Source organism: Chiloscyllium punctatum, chromosome 44 (assembly GCF_047496795.1).
Source record: "Chiloscyllium punctatum isolate Juve2018m chromosome 44, sChiPun1.3, whole genome shotgun sequence".
Taxonomy (NCBI): Eukaryota; Metazoa; Chordata; class Chondrichthyes; order Orectolobiformes; family Hemiscylliidae; genus Chiloscyllium; species Chiloscyllium punctatum.
In genome coordinates, this window is record NC_092782.1 from 61701888 (window position 1) to 61716251 (window position 14364).

Sequence of the window (14364 nt, forward strand, 5' to 3'; positions counted from 1 at the left end):
GTTTATCAGAGTCAAGATGTGACAGAAACTAGAGATTTTCTTCCAGACAGATAGAAGTTTTGAAAGAGTGTAGATTTAATATAGAATGGACATTTCTTTAAAAAAACCAATTGCACACTGTTAAGCTTGCAAAGTCAGGAGTGGTTGCTAAACACAGCAATTCATCAAATGGGCAGAGATACAGCATCAAATAAATTAACCTCACAAAGCATCTCAGAGCTCTGAGATGATGCCACTTCAATATCAGTGACCACATACCGTATACTGCCTGCCAGCTGGTGGCCAATCAACTCCCGCAGTGGGTGAGGAACGGAACCTGCTCTGGGTTTATTGTAAATGCTGCAAAAGGGAAGCTGCAGATTGTGAGCACAGTTGTACAGCAGGCTGGTTAGAGCTGGCTGGTTTGTCTCGGGGCACAAGAACAATGACCACCTCACTAGAACCCACCACTGAGTACGACTACCAGACCTACCCGGGTCTGTTCTGTGACCTTCAGGATGTGACCTATGCAAAGACATTCATCATTTTAACCTACTGCCTGGTTTTCATCTTTGGCACCTTTGGGAACATTGTCGTGATTGTTATTATGAGATCAAAGAAAAAGTCGAACCGTTTGGCTGATGTGTTTATTACCCACTTGGCAATTGCAGACCTGGTTTTCCTCCTTACGTTACCTTTCTGGGTAGCTTCCACAGCCCTGGACTATCACTGGCCCTTTGGACAGAGCCTCTGTAAGATCTGTAGCTATATTCTGGTTGTCAACATGTACTCCAGCATATTCTTCTTGACTTGCATGGGCATTGACAGGTATTTGGCCATTGTGCTTGCCCTGAACTACAGCTATCTGAGGAACAGGAGGTATGCTATTGTTACCAGCTTGGTGATCTGGCTTCTCTCAATGATCCTGGGACTGCCCACTCTCTCGTCCAGACACTTGCTGGAATATGATGACAAGTGGATCTGCTCTGAGGAAAACACCCTCTCCAAGAATGTCTTCACCCTTGTGATTAGGTTCATATCTTTTGTCTTGCCCCTGGCTATCATCACCGCGTGTTACTGTTCGGTGGGTTTCAAGCTCTACAGGCACTTCAACAGAAGGACCAAGGAGCAAAGGAAGAAAAGGAAGTCAATCAAAATTGGTTTCTGGATCATCACCATGTTCGTCTTGTCCTGGCTTCCTTACAATGTCTTAAAGACCCTGGATGTGTTTGTCCAGATATTGACTATCAATGTTTCGTGTGACACCCATGAAGCCATGAGTAAAGGTCTCAAGGTCTCCACCTGCCTGGCCTTCTTCAATAGCTGTGTCAACCCAATTGTCTACTTGGTCTTTGATTGTTATTTCAGGGAGAGCTTCGTGCAACTGCTGCCCTTTCAGTCAGCCAGGAAACCAAGGAGCCATTCATCCACATCATTGGCTGATTCAACCAAATCCCAGAGGCATAACACCTCGTTGAAAGAACCATTCAACTTGTCAAAGATCAGTTCATAATCCAAATCAGGTGAAGGGCTGGTGATAATTCAGACAAACTTGTACAAAGGGTGGCGCTGGAAAAGTGCATTCCTGATGAAGGGCTTACGTCTGAAATGTTGATTCTCCTGTTCCTCGGATGCTGCGTGATCTGCTGTGTTTTCCCAGCACCACACTCTGGACTCTGATCTCCAGCATCTGCAATCCTCATTTTTCCAACTTGTAGAAAGTTCCAGCTGTGTTCTGCAATGCTGCGTCCGTAACTGCTAAATGTGAACCCTCCTTCACTCCTTCACACTCCTCAACCCTGTCAGAACTTTCTGTACAGTTCAGAAATTTAGCTCAACATCAAAAACACAAAACCCGAGAAGGTTTGTAAAAGTGAAATTGTTAAGAATTACTCTATGAGATGTGGGCGTTGCTGGGGAGATTTGCTTTCCAATATCTACTTACCCTTGAGAAAGACTAGACGAGTTACTTTGCTTCAATAGATGGTAATGTTTCACTGAAACAAGGTGTAAAATATTTGCGTTTTCAGATGTAACATTGTCTGATGGGTTGGCGTTCAATGGTTCTTTTTTTTTAAACAACACATCATGTCATTTCAGCAAATGTTTAAAAGGTTGGAATTAAAAGTTTACATATGTGAATCTGCGCCTTTTCTTCATTTGACTCAAGAATTAGGAAAACAAGATAAGTATGTAAATTATCTGTAAACTCCAAAAGTTTGCCAGGTATGTGAATGAATGGTTTATTGTCACATTTATCAAGGAAGATACTGTGAAACCCGTTTTGTCGCCAGAATCCAGCGTCGTTTTGAGTTACAAAAAGAATAAAGAGAAATTATTTAAATCGAGTTTGTCTTCAGCTCAAATTGGGTCTCAGTCATGGCTGAGGTACCTAAATATATTCCACTAAGTTAAAGAGGCTGTTTACCATGCCTTGAAGCACTTTGCAGTTTTAAATTCAATTTATTTATGTGATGCAATGCACTGTTTTCATTGAAAAGTATCACAAAAACATTAAATGAACAAAAAGATCTTCATAGCTCCTTGAAAGTGGAGTCACAGGTAGATAGGATAGTCAAGAAGGTGTTTGGTATGCTTTCCTTTATTGGTCAGGGTATCGAGTACAGGAGTTGGGAGGTCATGTTGTGGCTGTACAGGACATTGGTTAGGCCACTGTTGGAATTTTTAGATTAGATTACTTACAGTGTGGAAACAGGCCCTTTGGCCCAACAAGTCCACTACAACCCGCTGAAGCGCAACCCACCCAGACTCATTCCCCTACATATACTCCTGCAGCTAACACTATGGGCAATTTAGCATGGCCAAATCACCTAACCTGCACATCTTTGGACTGTGGGAGGAAACCGGAGCACCCGGAGGAAACCCACGCAGACACGGGGAGAATGTGCAAACTCCACACAGTCAGTCGCCTGAGGCGGGAATTGAACCCGGGTCTCTGGCGCTGTGAGGCAGCAGTGCTAACCACTGTGCCACCGTACCGCCCACAAGGATGTTGCCACGTTTGGAGGAGTTGAACTGTTGGGAGAGGCTGAATAGGCTGGGTCTGTTTTCCTGCAGGGTCAGAGGCTGAAGGGTGACCTTACAGAGATTCATGAGGGGCATGGATAGGGTAAATAGGCAAGGGTCGAGAATGTGGTGCTGGAAAAGCATAGCAGGTCAGGCAGCATCTGAGAAGCAGGAGAGTCGACATTTCAGGCAATAGCCCTTCATCAAGAATGAGGCTGTGAGCTGAGAGGGCAGTGAGATAAATGGGGGTGGGGCTTGTGGGAAGGTAGCTGAGAGTGTGATAGGTGAACGGAGGTGGGGGGTAATGGTTATAGGTCGGAGAGGAGGGTGAGCGGATAGGTGGGAAGGACGATAGACAGGTAGGACAGGTTTAGAGGGCAGTGCCGAGTTGATGACTTGGAACTGGGATTACGTGGGGGGAGGAGAAATGAGGAAACTGGTGAAATTCCCCTTGGTGCCCTGGGGGTGAAGAGTCCCAAGGCAGAAGATGAGGCGTTCTTCCTCCAGGCATCGGGTGGTGAGGGAATGGCATGTTCTTGGCAGAAAGGGAGGGGGAGTTGCAGTGTTCTGCCACGGGGTGGTGGGGTTGATTGGTGAGGATGTCCCAGCGATGTTCTCTGAAACGCTCTGCGAGTTGGCGTCCTGTCTCCCCAATGTAGAGGAGACCGCATCGGGAGCAACGGATACGGTAACTGACATGTAAGGAAGTGCAGGTGAAACTTTGATGGATGTGGAAGGTTCCTTTGGGTCATCAGACACAGGTGAGGGGGGAGGTGTGGGCTCAGGTTTGAAATTCCTGCAGTGGCAGGGGGAGGTGCCGGGAGGGGAGGGCGGGTTGGTGGAGGGCGCATGGACTTGACAGGTGTGTCGCGGAGGGTATGGTATTTACGGAAAATGGATAAGGGTGGGGAGGGATGTATATCTGTGGTGGTGGGATCCATTTGTAGGTGGTGGAAATGGCAGAGGATGATGCAATGTATACTGAGGTAGGTGTGATGGAAGGTGACGACCGGGGGTGTCTGTCCTTGTGGCGTTTTGAGGGGTGGCATTCGAGGTGGAGGTGCAGGAAGTGGATGAATGTGCTGGAGGGCATCATCGACCACGTGGGAAGGGAAAATGCGGTCTGGTGTGTCCTGTGGTGGAACTGGTCCTCCTGGGAGCCGATACGGTGAATGCGGAGGAATTGGGAATAGGGGATGGCATTTTTACAGGAAGTAGGGTGGGAAAAGGTGCAGTCCAGGTAGCTGTGGGAGTCAGTGGGTTTGTAGAAGTTGTCAGTGTTGAGTGTGTCACTGTTGATGGAGATGGAGAGGTCCAGGAAGGGGAGGGAGGTGTCTGAGATGATCCAGGTAAATTTAAGGTCGGGGTGGAACGTGTTGGTGAAGTTGATGAATTGCTCAACCTCCTTATGGGAGCATGAGGTGGCGCTGATACAGACATCAATGTAGCAGAGGAAGAGGTGGGGAGTGGTGCCGGTGTAACTACGGAAGGTGAACTGTTCTACGTAGCCGACAAAGAGACAGGCATAGCTGGGGCCCATACGGGTGCCCATGGCTACCCCTTTCATCTGAAGGAAGTGGGAGGATTCAAAGGAGAAATTATTGAGGGTGAGGGCCAGATCAGCCAAACAAATGAGAGTGTTAGTGGAGGGGTACTGTTGGGGACATCGGGAGGGGAAGAAACGGAGGGTTTGTAGGCCCTGGTCATGGCAGATGGAGGTGTAGAGGACTGAATGTCCATGGTGAAGATGAGGCGTTGGGAGCCAGGGAAATAGAAGGCTTGGATGAAGTTGAGGGTATGGATGGTGTTCTGAATGTATGTGGAGAGTTCTTGGACCAGGGAGGATAGGACAGTATCGAGGTAGGTAGAGATGAGTTCAGTGGGGCAGGAGCAGGCTGAGACAAGGGTCAGCCGGGGTGGTCAGGCTTGTGGATCTTGGGAAGGAGGTAGAACCGGGCGGTGTAGGGTTCCCAAACTAGGAGATTAGAAGCTGTGGGTGGGAGATCCCCTGAGATGATGAGGTTGTGTACAGCCTGAGAGATGGGAGGTGACGTCATGATCGAGGGGGTGGTAGGAATATGTGTCTTCAAGTTGGGGCCTGACATCAGCAGTGTAGAGGTCAGTGTGCCAGAGATATATTTCCCGCTCCACCCCTATCTGGTTTCCATAAAGACCATTGCCTCCACGACTCCACACCACACCCTCCACCAACCCACCACCCAAAACCTGCGCCCACACCTCACTCCTCACCGCTGTGCAAGGACCAAAGGAACCTTCCACATCCATCAAAATTTCACCTGCAGTTCCACACATGTCATTTATTGTATCCGTTGCTCCGGTGCGGTCTCCTCTACATTGGGGAGACAGGATGCCTACTCAGAGAGTGCTTCAGAGAACATCGCTGGGATACCCTCACAAACCAACCCCACCACCCTGTGGCTAAACACTTCAACTCTCCATCCCACTCTGCCTAAGACAAGCAGGTCCTGGACCTCCTCCATCGCTACTCCCTATCCATCCATCGCCTAGAGGAAGAACGCCTCATCTTCTGCCTTGGGACCCTCCAACCCCACGGCATCAATGTGATTTCACCAGTTTCCTCATTTCCCCTCCCCCCACCTTATCTCAGTTCAGCGCCACTCTTATGACCTGTCCTATCTGTCCATCTCCCTTTCCATCTATCCGCTCCACCCTCCTCTCCGACCGATCACCATTACCCCCCACCTCCATCCACCTATCGCTACCTCTCAACTACCTTCCCCCCAGCCCCACCCCCTCCCAATTATCTCACCACCCCCTTGGCTCACAGCTTCATTCTTGATGAAGGGCTTTTACCCAAAATGTTGATTCTCCTGCTCCTTGGATGCTGCCTGACCTGCTGTGCTTTTCCAGCACCACACTCTCGACTGTAATCTCCAGCATTTGCAGTCCTCAGTCTTGCCTGAATAAACAAAGTCTTTTCCCTGGGTTGGTGGAGTCCAGAACTTGATGCCATAGGTCTAGGGTGAGAGGAGAAAGATATAAAAGGGACCCAAGGGTCAACCTTTTCATGCAGAGGGTGCTTCGTGTATGGAATGAGCTGCCAGAGGATGTGGTGGAGGCTGGTACAATTACAACATTTAAAAGGCATCTGGATGGGTATATGAATAGAAAGGGTTTAGAGGGACATAGGCCAAATGCTGGTAAATGGGACTAGATTAGGTTGGGATATCTGGTCAGCATGGACAAGTTGGACCGAAGGGTCTGTCTCCGTGTTGTATATCTCTATGACTATATGACTAAATCTTCAAATCTTCGAACCCCTGTTCAGAACAGACAAAATGTAAACACAGTTACATCTCCAATTCGTGGGTTCATGTTCCAGTAGAGGATCATTGATATAGAAAACATGGCAAATCGAAGCAGGAGTAGGCCATTCGGCCCTTCAAACCTGCTCCATCATTCAATACGATCACGGCTGATCATGCAACTTAGTCCCCTGTTCCTGCTTTCGCCCCATACCCTTTGGTCCCTTTCATCCTAAAAACTATATTTAACTCCTTCTTGAAAATATGCAATGTTTTGTCCTACTTTCTGAGTCAGAGAATTCCACAGGCTCACCACTCTCTGGGTAAAGACTTTTCTCTGCATTTCAGTCCACCCCATATCCTTAGACAGAGGGCCCTGGTTGTAGGCTCCATGGTCATTGGGAACGTCCTTCCTATGCTTAACCTGCCTAGTCCTGTTTGAATTTTATAAATTTCTCATTCCTCTAAACTCCAATAAACATAGTCCTAACTGATCCAGTCCCTCTACATACGTCAGTCCTGTTGTCCCAGACTAGAGTCTGCTGGACCTTGGTTAATCCTAAAGAGCTGACCGACTGCACGAGTTCTCACAGAACCTTTATTGAAACCATACCCCATTTTAATGGCACTAGCTCCTGGTTTATTTTGATCGGTAATCATCATTAAAAATCCTAAATGCTCTTTGTGAAGCAATGAAGAGCAACCATGTGTACAAGGCAAGGGGTTAAACTGGGGGGTTGGCAGGTGAGTAAGGGGCAAGATGTCACCTGGGGTTTGGGGGTAAGGGATTGCACATAGATGAGGCATCAGGTGAGTCAGAAATTAGGAAGTGGGTGAAGAGTTAGATGGGTGTGGTGGCAAATAGAGAAGTGGGTGAGGGGTTAAAGTGCCAATTGGGCGAGAGGGTAAGGTGAAAGTGGGTACTGCAGATGCTGGAGATTAGAGTCAAGATTAGAGTGGTGCTGGAAAAGCACAGCAGGTCAGGCAGCATCTGAAGAGCAGGAGAATCAATGTTTCAGGCAAAAGCTCTTCATCAGGAAAGGGTGAGGTGCCAGGTGGGTAATGAGTGGTGTGGCAGGTCAGTCATTTGGATCGAGTGGGTCAGGGCTAGTCAGGTGAGTTGTGTCATTGAGGGGGAGGTTAGTCATACAGAGTCGCTGTTGGGTGGAGTGAGGGTTGTTAGATTGGGCACTAAGGGACCTCAGGGCACAGTTTGGAGAGTTGGTCCTGGTTGGATGGTGGGAGAATTGTTGGGGCATTTAGGGCATTTGGTTCAGTGAGCTGGGAATGTCAAGGGTAACTGAGGGGTTGGGAAGGAGTTGGAAGGTCTGTGTGTGGTTGGGGGAGGAGTCAGAGGATTGGAGGATGGTAGAACTGGTTTGAAATGGTCCAGCATGCAACCATACAGTCATAGAGTCACAGGATGTAGAGCATGGAAACAAACCCTTCGGTGCAGCTCATCCATGCCAACCAGATATCTTAAATTCATCTCGTCCCATTTGCCAGCCTTTGGCCCATAATCCTCCAAACCCTTCCTATTCATATACCCATCCAGATGCTTTTTAAATGCTGTAATTGTATCAGCCTCCTCCACTTCCTCTGGCAGCTCATTCCATACACACATCACCCTCTGCATGAAAAAGTTGCCCTTTAGGTCCCTTTTAAATCTTTCCCTTCTCATCCTAAACGTATGCCCTTTACTCTGGACTCTCCCGCCCCAGGGAAAGGACTTTGTTTATCCTATCCATGCTCCTCATAATTTTGTAAACCTCAGCCTCTGATGCTCCAGGGAAAACAGCCCCAGCCTGTTCAGCCTCTCCCTCTCGCTCAAATCCTCCAAACCTGGCAACATCCTCGTAAATCTTTTCTAAACCCTTTCAAGTTTCACAGCATCTTTCCTAAAAGAAGGAGAGCAGAATTGCACGCAATATTCCAAAATATTGGAATGTCCTGTACAGCCGCAACATGACCTCCTAACTCCAGATAAGTGTGTCAGAATATGTGGAAATCTCAAACAGAAACTCACAGCGAGAAATGTTTTGGAAGGTTTTTGAGGAGATGCAAGAAATTGTCCATTGGAAGTTTAAAATTCTGGACAATTCCTACGTAGGCATTATGTCAGGAATTCTCAGAGATCCCAGCATGTGTTTTGTGGGCTATGTTCAACCTCTGACAGCAAGAAGAATTGATTCAGGTCTGACAAAGTAAATCTTTTTGAGAGTTCATCATGTCAGTGGAGATTACTGGAGTGTACAGCTTCTGTAGATAATGATCTTTCTTGATTAACTCCAACCTCAACTGTTTCCACACAGAAAACAGTCAAATAATGTTTAGAATAACACACGATTAGGGGACTCACCACTCCCCAAGTGCCACACAGGCAGAACATGCTTCTTAGACGTTGTTAGGTCTCATCTATATTTTCATTAATGCTAAATATTATTTCTAGCTATTTACTAAAATAGGACACGGGGAAGAAAAGTTTAGTTTTCTGAAGAAATCGACTCGATCTATCAAAAACAGAAATTATCAGAAAGTCTCAGCAGGTCTGGCAACATCTGTGAAGAGAAATCAGAGTTAACATTTCAGGTCCAGTGACCCTTCCTCAGAACTGATGGTAGTTAGAAAAAAGTTATCTTTTTATGCAGAAGATAGGAAGGGAAAAGGTGGGTTGGGGGGGGGGGGCAGGTATAGGTGGGGCTACAGCCCAAAGAGAAAGAAGAATAATTGGACAGATAAAGGAGTGGAGAATAGTCCACCTAAAAGGATGAAGTTAAAAGTCACACAACACCAGGTTATAGTCCAACCATGCAACCACCAGATGAAGGAGCGGTGCTCCGAAAGCTAGTGCTTCCAATTAAACCTGTTGGACTATAACCTGGTGTTGTGTGATTTTTAACTTTGTACACCCCAGTCCAACACCGGCTCCTCCGAATCATAAAAGAATGAATAGCTGCTAATGGGGACAACTTGTGGCTAACAATTGATAATGTGTAATATCAGACTATATGATTACAAGGCCTGTGTGTGGGGGTTGGGGTAAGGACATGGGAAAAGATGCTTCAAGCCCAAAAATTGTTGAACTCAACATTGAGTCCAGAAGACTGCAGGGTCCCAAGTGGAATATGAAGTGCTGTTCTTGCAGCTTACGCTGAGCTTCACTGGAGCACTGCAACGAGACCGAGACAGAGATGTTGAACAGGGAACAGGGTGGAGTGTTAAAGTGGCAGCCCACTAACCAACCTCCACCTATCACTTCCTCCTTACACCCTTCCCCACCCTATCTTCTGCATTAAAAACCAACATTTTCCATCAGTTCTGAAGAAAGGTCATTGGACCTGAAACCTTAACTCTAATTATTCTACTCTCCAAAAATGCTGCCAGACCTGCTGAGCTTTTCCAGTAACTTCTGTTTTGTTTCTGATTTCCAGCATCCACAATTCTTTCAGTTTTTATTCAATCTATCACCCAGTTTATATTTCCTGTGGTTTGTTGAATGTTATCTCTCTGATCAATGAGCTGGATACTGAACAATCACCCACAACCTAATTCACACACACAAACACAAACAGACACACACACACGCACACAGGCACAGACACACACACACAGACACGCACACACACATACACAGGCACAGACACACACACACAGACACAAACACACACACACACAGACATGCACATGCACGCAGGCACAGACACACACACACACACAGACATGCACACGCACACAGGCACAGACACACACACACACACACACAGACACGCACACACACACAGGCACAGACGCACACACACAGACACGCACACACAGACAGGCACAGACACACACACACAGACATGCATACACACACAGGCACAGACACATGCACACAAACACACAGACGCAAACACACACACAGGCACAGACACGCACACAGGTGCAGACACACAAACACAGACACAAACACACAAACACAAACACAGACACACACACAGACACGCACACACACACAGGCACAGACGCACACACACAGACATGCACACACACACAGGCACAGACACAAACACACAGACACAAACACACACACACACACACACACACAGATACGCACACACACAGGCACAGACACACACACACAGACACGAACACACACATACACAGATACGCACACACACAGGCACAGACACACACACACAGACACAAACACACACACAGATACGCACACACACACACAGGCACAGACACACACACAGGCGCAGATACATGCACACGCACGTACACACACGCGTGCACACAGACACATATTCACACAGGCACAGATACACACACACACATGTATACACACACACGCACACACAGACACACACATGCACACAGGCTCAGATACACACACACACGCACGTACACACAAATGAACAAACATAGACTCCGACAACATACACAAACACAAACACATACACACAGACATACACACATGCACATACACACACACACACACACATGCACACGCACAAACACAGACACAAATGCACATGCGCATGCACACACACATGCATAAACACAGGCACGCATACACTCACATGCACACAAGCACATACACACACAGAAACACAGGCACACACATGCACATACATGCACCCACAAACACACACACACATGGATACACACACTTGCATACACAAACACAGACACACACACTTGCACATACACACACGCGCACACACAGAGACACACACATGCACATATATACACACACACACACATTCATGCACCTACTCACACATAAGCACAGATACACAAACACACAGTATTATGATATGTCTGAATTCTTTTACTTAGACGGTGTAATTTTAAAGACAAGTTTCATTGAACAAAGGCAAAGGGCAATAATGGAGGATGAAAAAAAACATGGCCGGCAATTTAACTCATTGGACCAGCTCCTCATGAAACCTCCTCATGTACAACCTGCTCGATCCAACCATTCCATCTGCTGTGGAATCTTTTCATTGGTAAGGGATCTTTAACAAGTCAACTACAAAATTTACCAAGTGAAATGACTTCTCCTCACTCACAGTGTCTCTGCTACTCGGAGGCCAGGAGAGAGGCGGCAATTTCGTGACCAGTCTTAAGCAGCAAGTTGCACATGATGCTTATTTGTTTGCCAAAAAGCTCACTGGTTGGAAGTCAAAATGTTGGAGCATCAAAATCCTAGCTGCCTCTTTGGTATGTGTTTGACCAGCTGGCCTGCTTCTATGGTTCAAATACCCAACTATCAAATTTGGGCCCAACACATCTGTGCTTATATTCAGCACCTTGATTCATACCTATCATTTCCTGAGGTCTGATATTTCTGTCTCCTTAGAAGTCTACTTTGACCATCACACCCTAATGCATAGGAGCAGAAGTAGACCATATAGCCCATTGAGTCTACTCTGTCATTCACATGATAATCCTTGACTCCACTTTCCTGCCTTGTCCCCATATCCTTAATACCATCACTAGTTAAAAATCTGTCCCTCTCAGCCACATGGCTAAGGATCGAAGATCTCCTTCTTAGAGGATGTGGGTGAACTAAGGTTTTACGACAATACACAATGGTTTCATGTTTGCCATTAGGCTGGTTCTGATTCCCAATCTTAACAAATTGAAATTTCATCTTATAACATGATGGGAGTTGAATGCATGTTACCAGAGCATTAGTCAAGAGGATTCAAGATTACTAGTCCAATGACCACTGTTGATCTAGTAATTGGTTAGGATGTCTCTACAATGCACATAAGTGGAGTTGAAAAGAAAAGGTACTTATTTTGCCATATTTGCCATGTCCTTGCTGTTCACCCCTCTGTGTTTCCCGAAACTAGTAAATGAGAGTGTAACAAAACTGATTTGTTGGGCACCATTCTTATTGGGTGCCCAACAGTTGGGAAAGAAAAATGAAATTGTTGGAGTGAGGCATTGTTCCATTTTATTGTTCACAGGATTAGATATTTAGATTTGTTCCAGCCAGAAGTATTCTACATCCTGCTGGGGTAACTGGAGAATCCTAGGACAGAGCTAAGGAGACATCATGTGAGAGGAAGGTGATGTAATATCATTGGTCTAAGTGTCTAATACAATTGCTAAAAAAAACCTGGAATTGAATGTAATCTCTAGTTGTGGTGACCATGAAACTACTATCAATAAAAACTGAAAGAACTCCGATGATAAAAGCAGAAATTGCTGGAAAAGATCAGCAAGTCTGGAAGCATCCGTGGAGAGAGGTCAGACTTAATGTTTCGGATCGAGTGACCCTTCCTCAGAATAATCACTCAATCCAAAACACTACCTCAGATTTCTCTCCACGGGTGCTGCCCAACCTACTGAGCTTTTCCGGCAGTTTCTATTTTTGTTTAATAAACTATTGTCAAATAGGACTCCTGGATCAGAGGTAGGGGCATTACTTCTGTATGATAAAAGTGCCTCATTCCCTTTCCAACTAGAACCAGGCTCCCTCCATTAGTTGTACTTAATGATATTAGAACATTGAACATTGAGTAGTACAGCATAGTACAGGCAATTTGTCTCTTGATGTTGTGCCAACCTTTTCTCCTAGTCTAAGATCAGACTAACCTACATACCCTTCATTCTACTAGTTTCCATGTGCCTATCCAAGAGTTGTTTAAATGTCCCTAATGTCTCTGACTCTACTACCACCGCTGGCAGTGCATCCCACATACCCACCACTTTCTGTGTAAAGAAGCGACCTCTGACATCTCCCCTAAACCTTCCTTCAATCAACTTAAAATTATATCCCCTCATGATAGCCATTTCTGCCCTGGGTAAAAGTCTCTGACTATCCACTCTATCTAAGCCTCTCATCATCTTGTACACCTCTATCAAGTTGCCTTTCATCCTTCTTTGTTCCAATGAGAAACACCTTATCTCGCTCAACCTTTCTTCATAAGACATGCCCTCCAGTCCAGGCAGCATCCTGGCAAATCTCCTCTCCACCCTCTCTGAAGCTTCCACATCTTTCCTATAATGAGGCAAGCAGAACTGAACACAATATTCCAAGTGTGGTCTAACCAGGGCTTTATAGAGCTGCTGCATAACCTCATGGCTCTTAAACTCAATCCCCCTCCTAATGAAAGCCAACGCACATATGCCTTCTTAACAATCCTATGAACTTGGGTGGCAACTTTGAGGCATCTACGGACATGGACCCCAAAATCCCTCTGTTCCTCCACACTGCCAAGAATCCTGCCTTTAACCCTGTAATCTGCATTCAAATTCGACCTTCCAAAGCGAATCACTTCACACTTTCCTAGGTTGAATTCCTATCTGCCACTTCTCAGCCCAGTTCTGCATCCTGTCAATGTCCCGTTGCAACCTACAATAGCCCTCCACACGATAGTATTGAACATTATGTGATCATATGGCAACTACTCACTGAGGGTGAGACTCCTCTTTCACCTGTTATTTGGCCAATTCTCTGATTCACCCTTGTGCAAAGTTCACTGAGCTCTCTCTTATGAAAGTGCATTGGTATTGGGTCACAGCTTTCACTAGACTCAAACAATGAGTGATGGAAAGGCCAGTGCTGAGGTAATACCACAATGTGAATGATGGAGTCACCTTGCAGTGTGGTACTAGTGAGGCAGGACTGAGAACAGCTCTCCTGCAGCAATGACCAATCTGTCCTATCTGTATGTACAGCTTTAATATGAACTGAACAATGCTTCACCAGTCAAACAGAGAGAGTGACTGGCTACTGTTTTTGCTTATGATCACTTCAATCAATATTATGTGGGAGAGAGTGGAGAATGGTAACTAGGCAATCTGAAGCATCTTCCTCACATTGCTTGTATCGACTATCCACAAAGGGCAAGAAATGGCCTCGCGATATTGTTACTAAACTATTTACCCAGACACCCAGGTATCATTCTGGGGACCTGGATTCAAATCCTGTTCTGGTAGATGGTGGAATTTGAATACAATAAAAATCTGGATCTGAGTGTCTAATGCTAAACAGTGAAGCTATCATGGATCATTGGGGAAAAATGCATATGGTTCACTAATGTCCTTTCGGGAAGGAAGCTGCCATCCT

The 14364-nt window shown here is 46.0% G+C and overlaps 1 protein-coding gene across 1 annotated transcript; it reads left to right on the top strand.

The window, feature by feature from the left end:
* Positions 1-424: 424 nt before the first annotated feature.
* On the top strand, positions 425-1492 carry LOC140466654 (apelin receptor-like). The gene has a single exon (XM_072562091.1). The coding sequence runs from the start codon at positions 425-427 to the stop codon at positions 1490-1492; it is 1068 nt and encodes a 355-aa protein (XP_072418192.1).
* The last annotated feature ends 12872 nt before the right edge of the window (positions 1493-14364 follow it).

Coding starts and splice junctions, on each gene's coding strand:
- LOC140466654 (XM_072562091.1), top strand. CDS start 425: ATGACCACCTCACTAGAACCCACCACTGAGTACGACTACCAGACCTAC.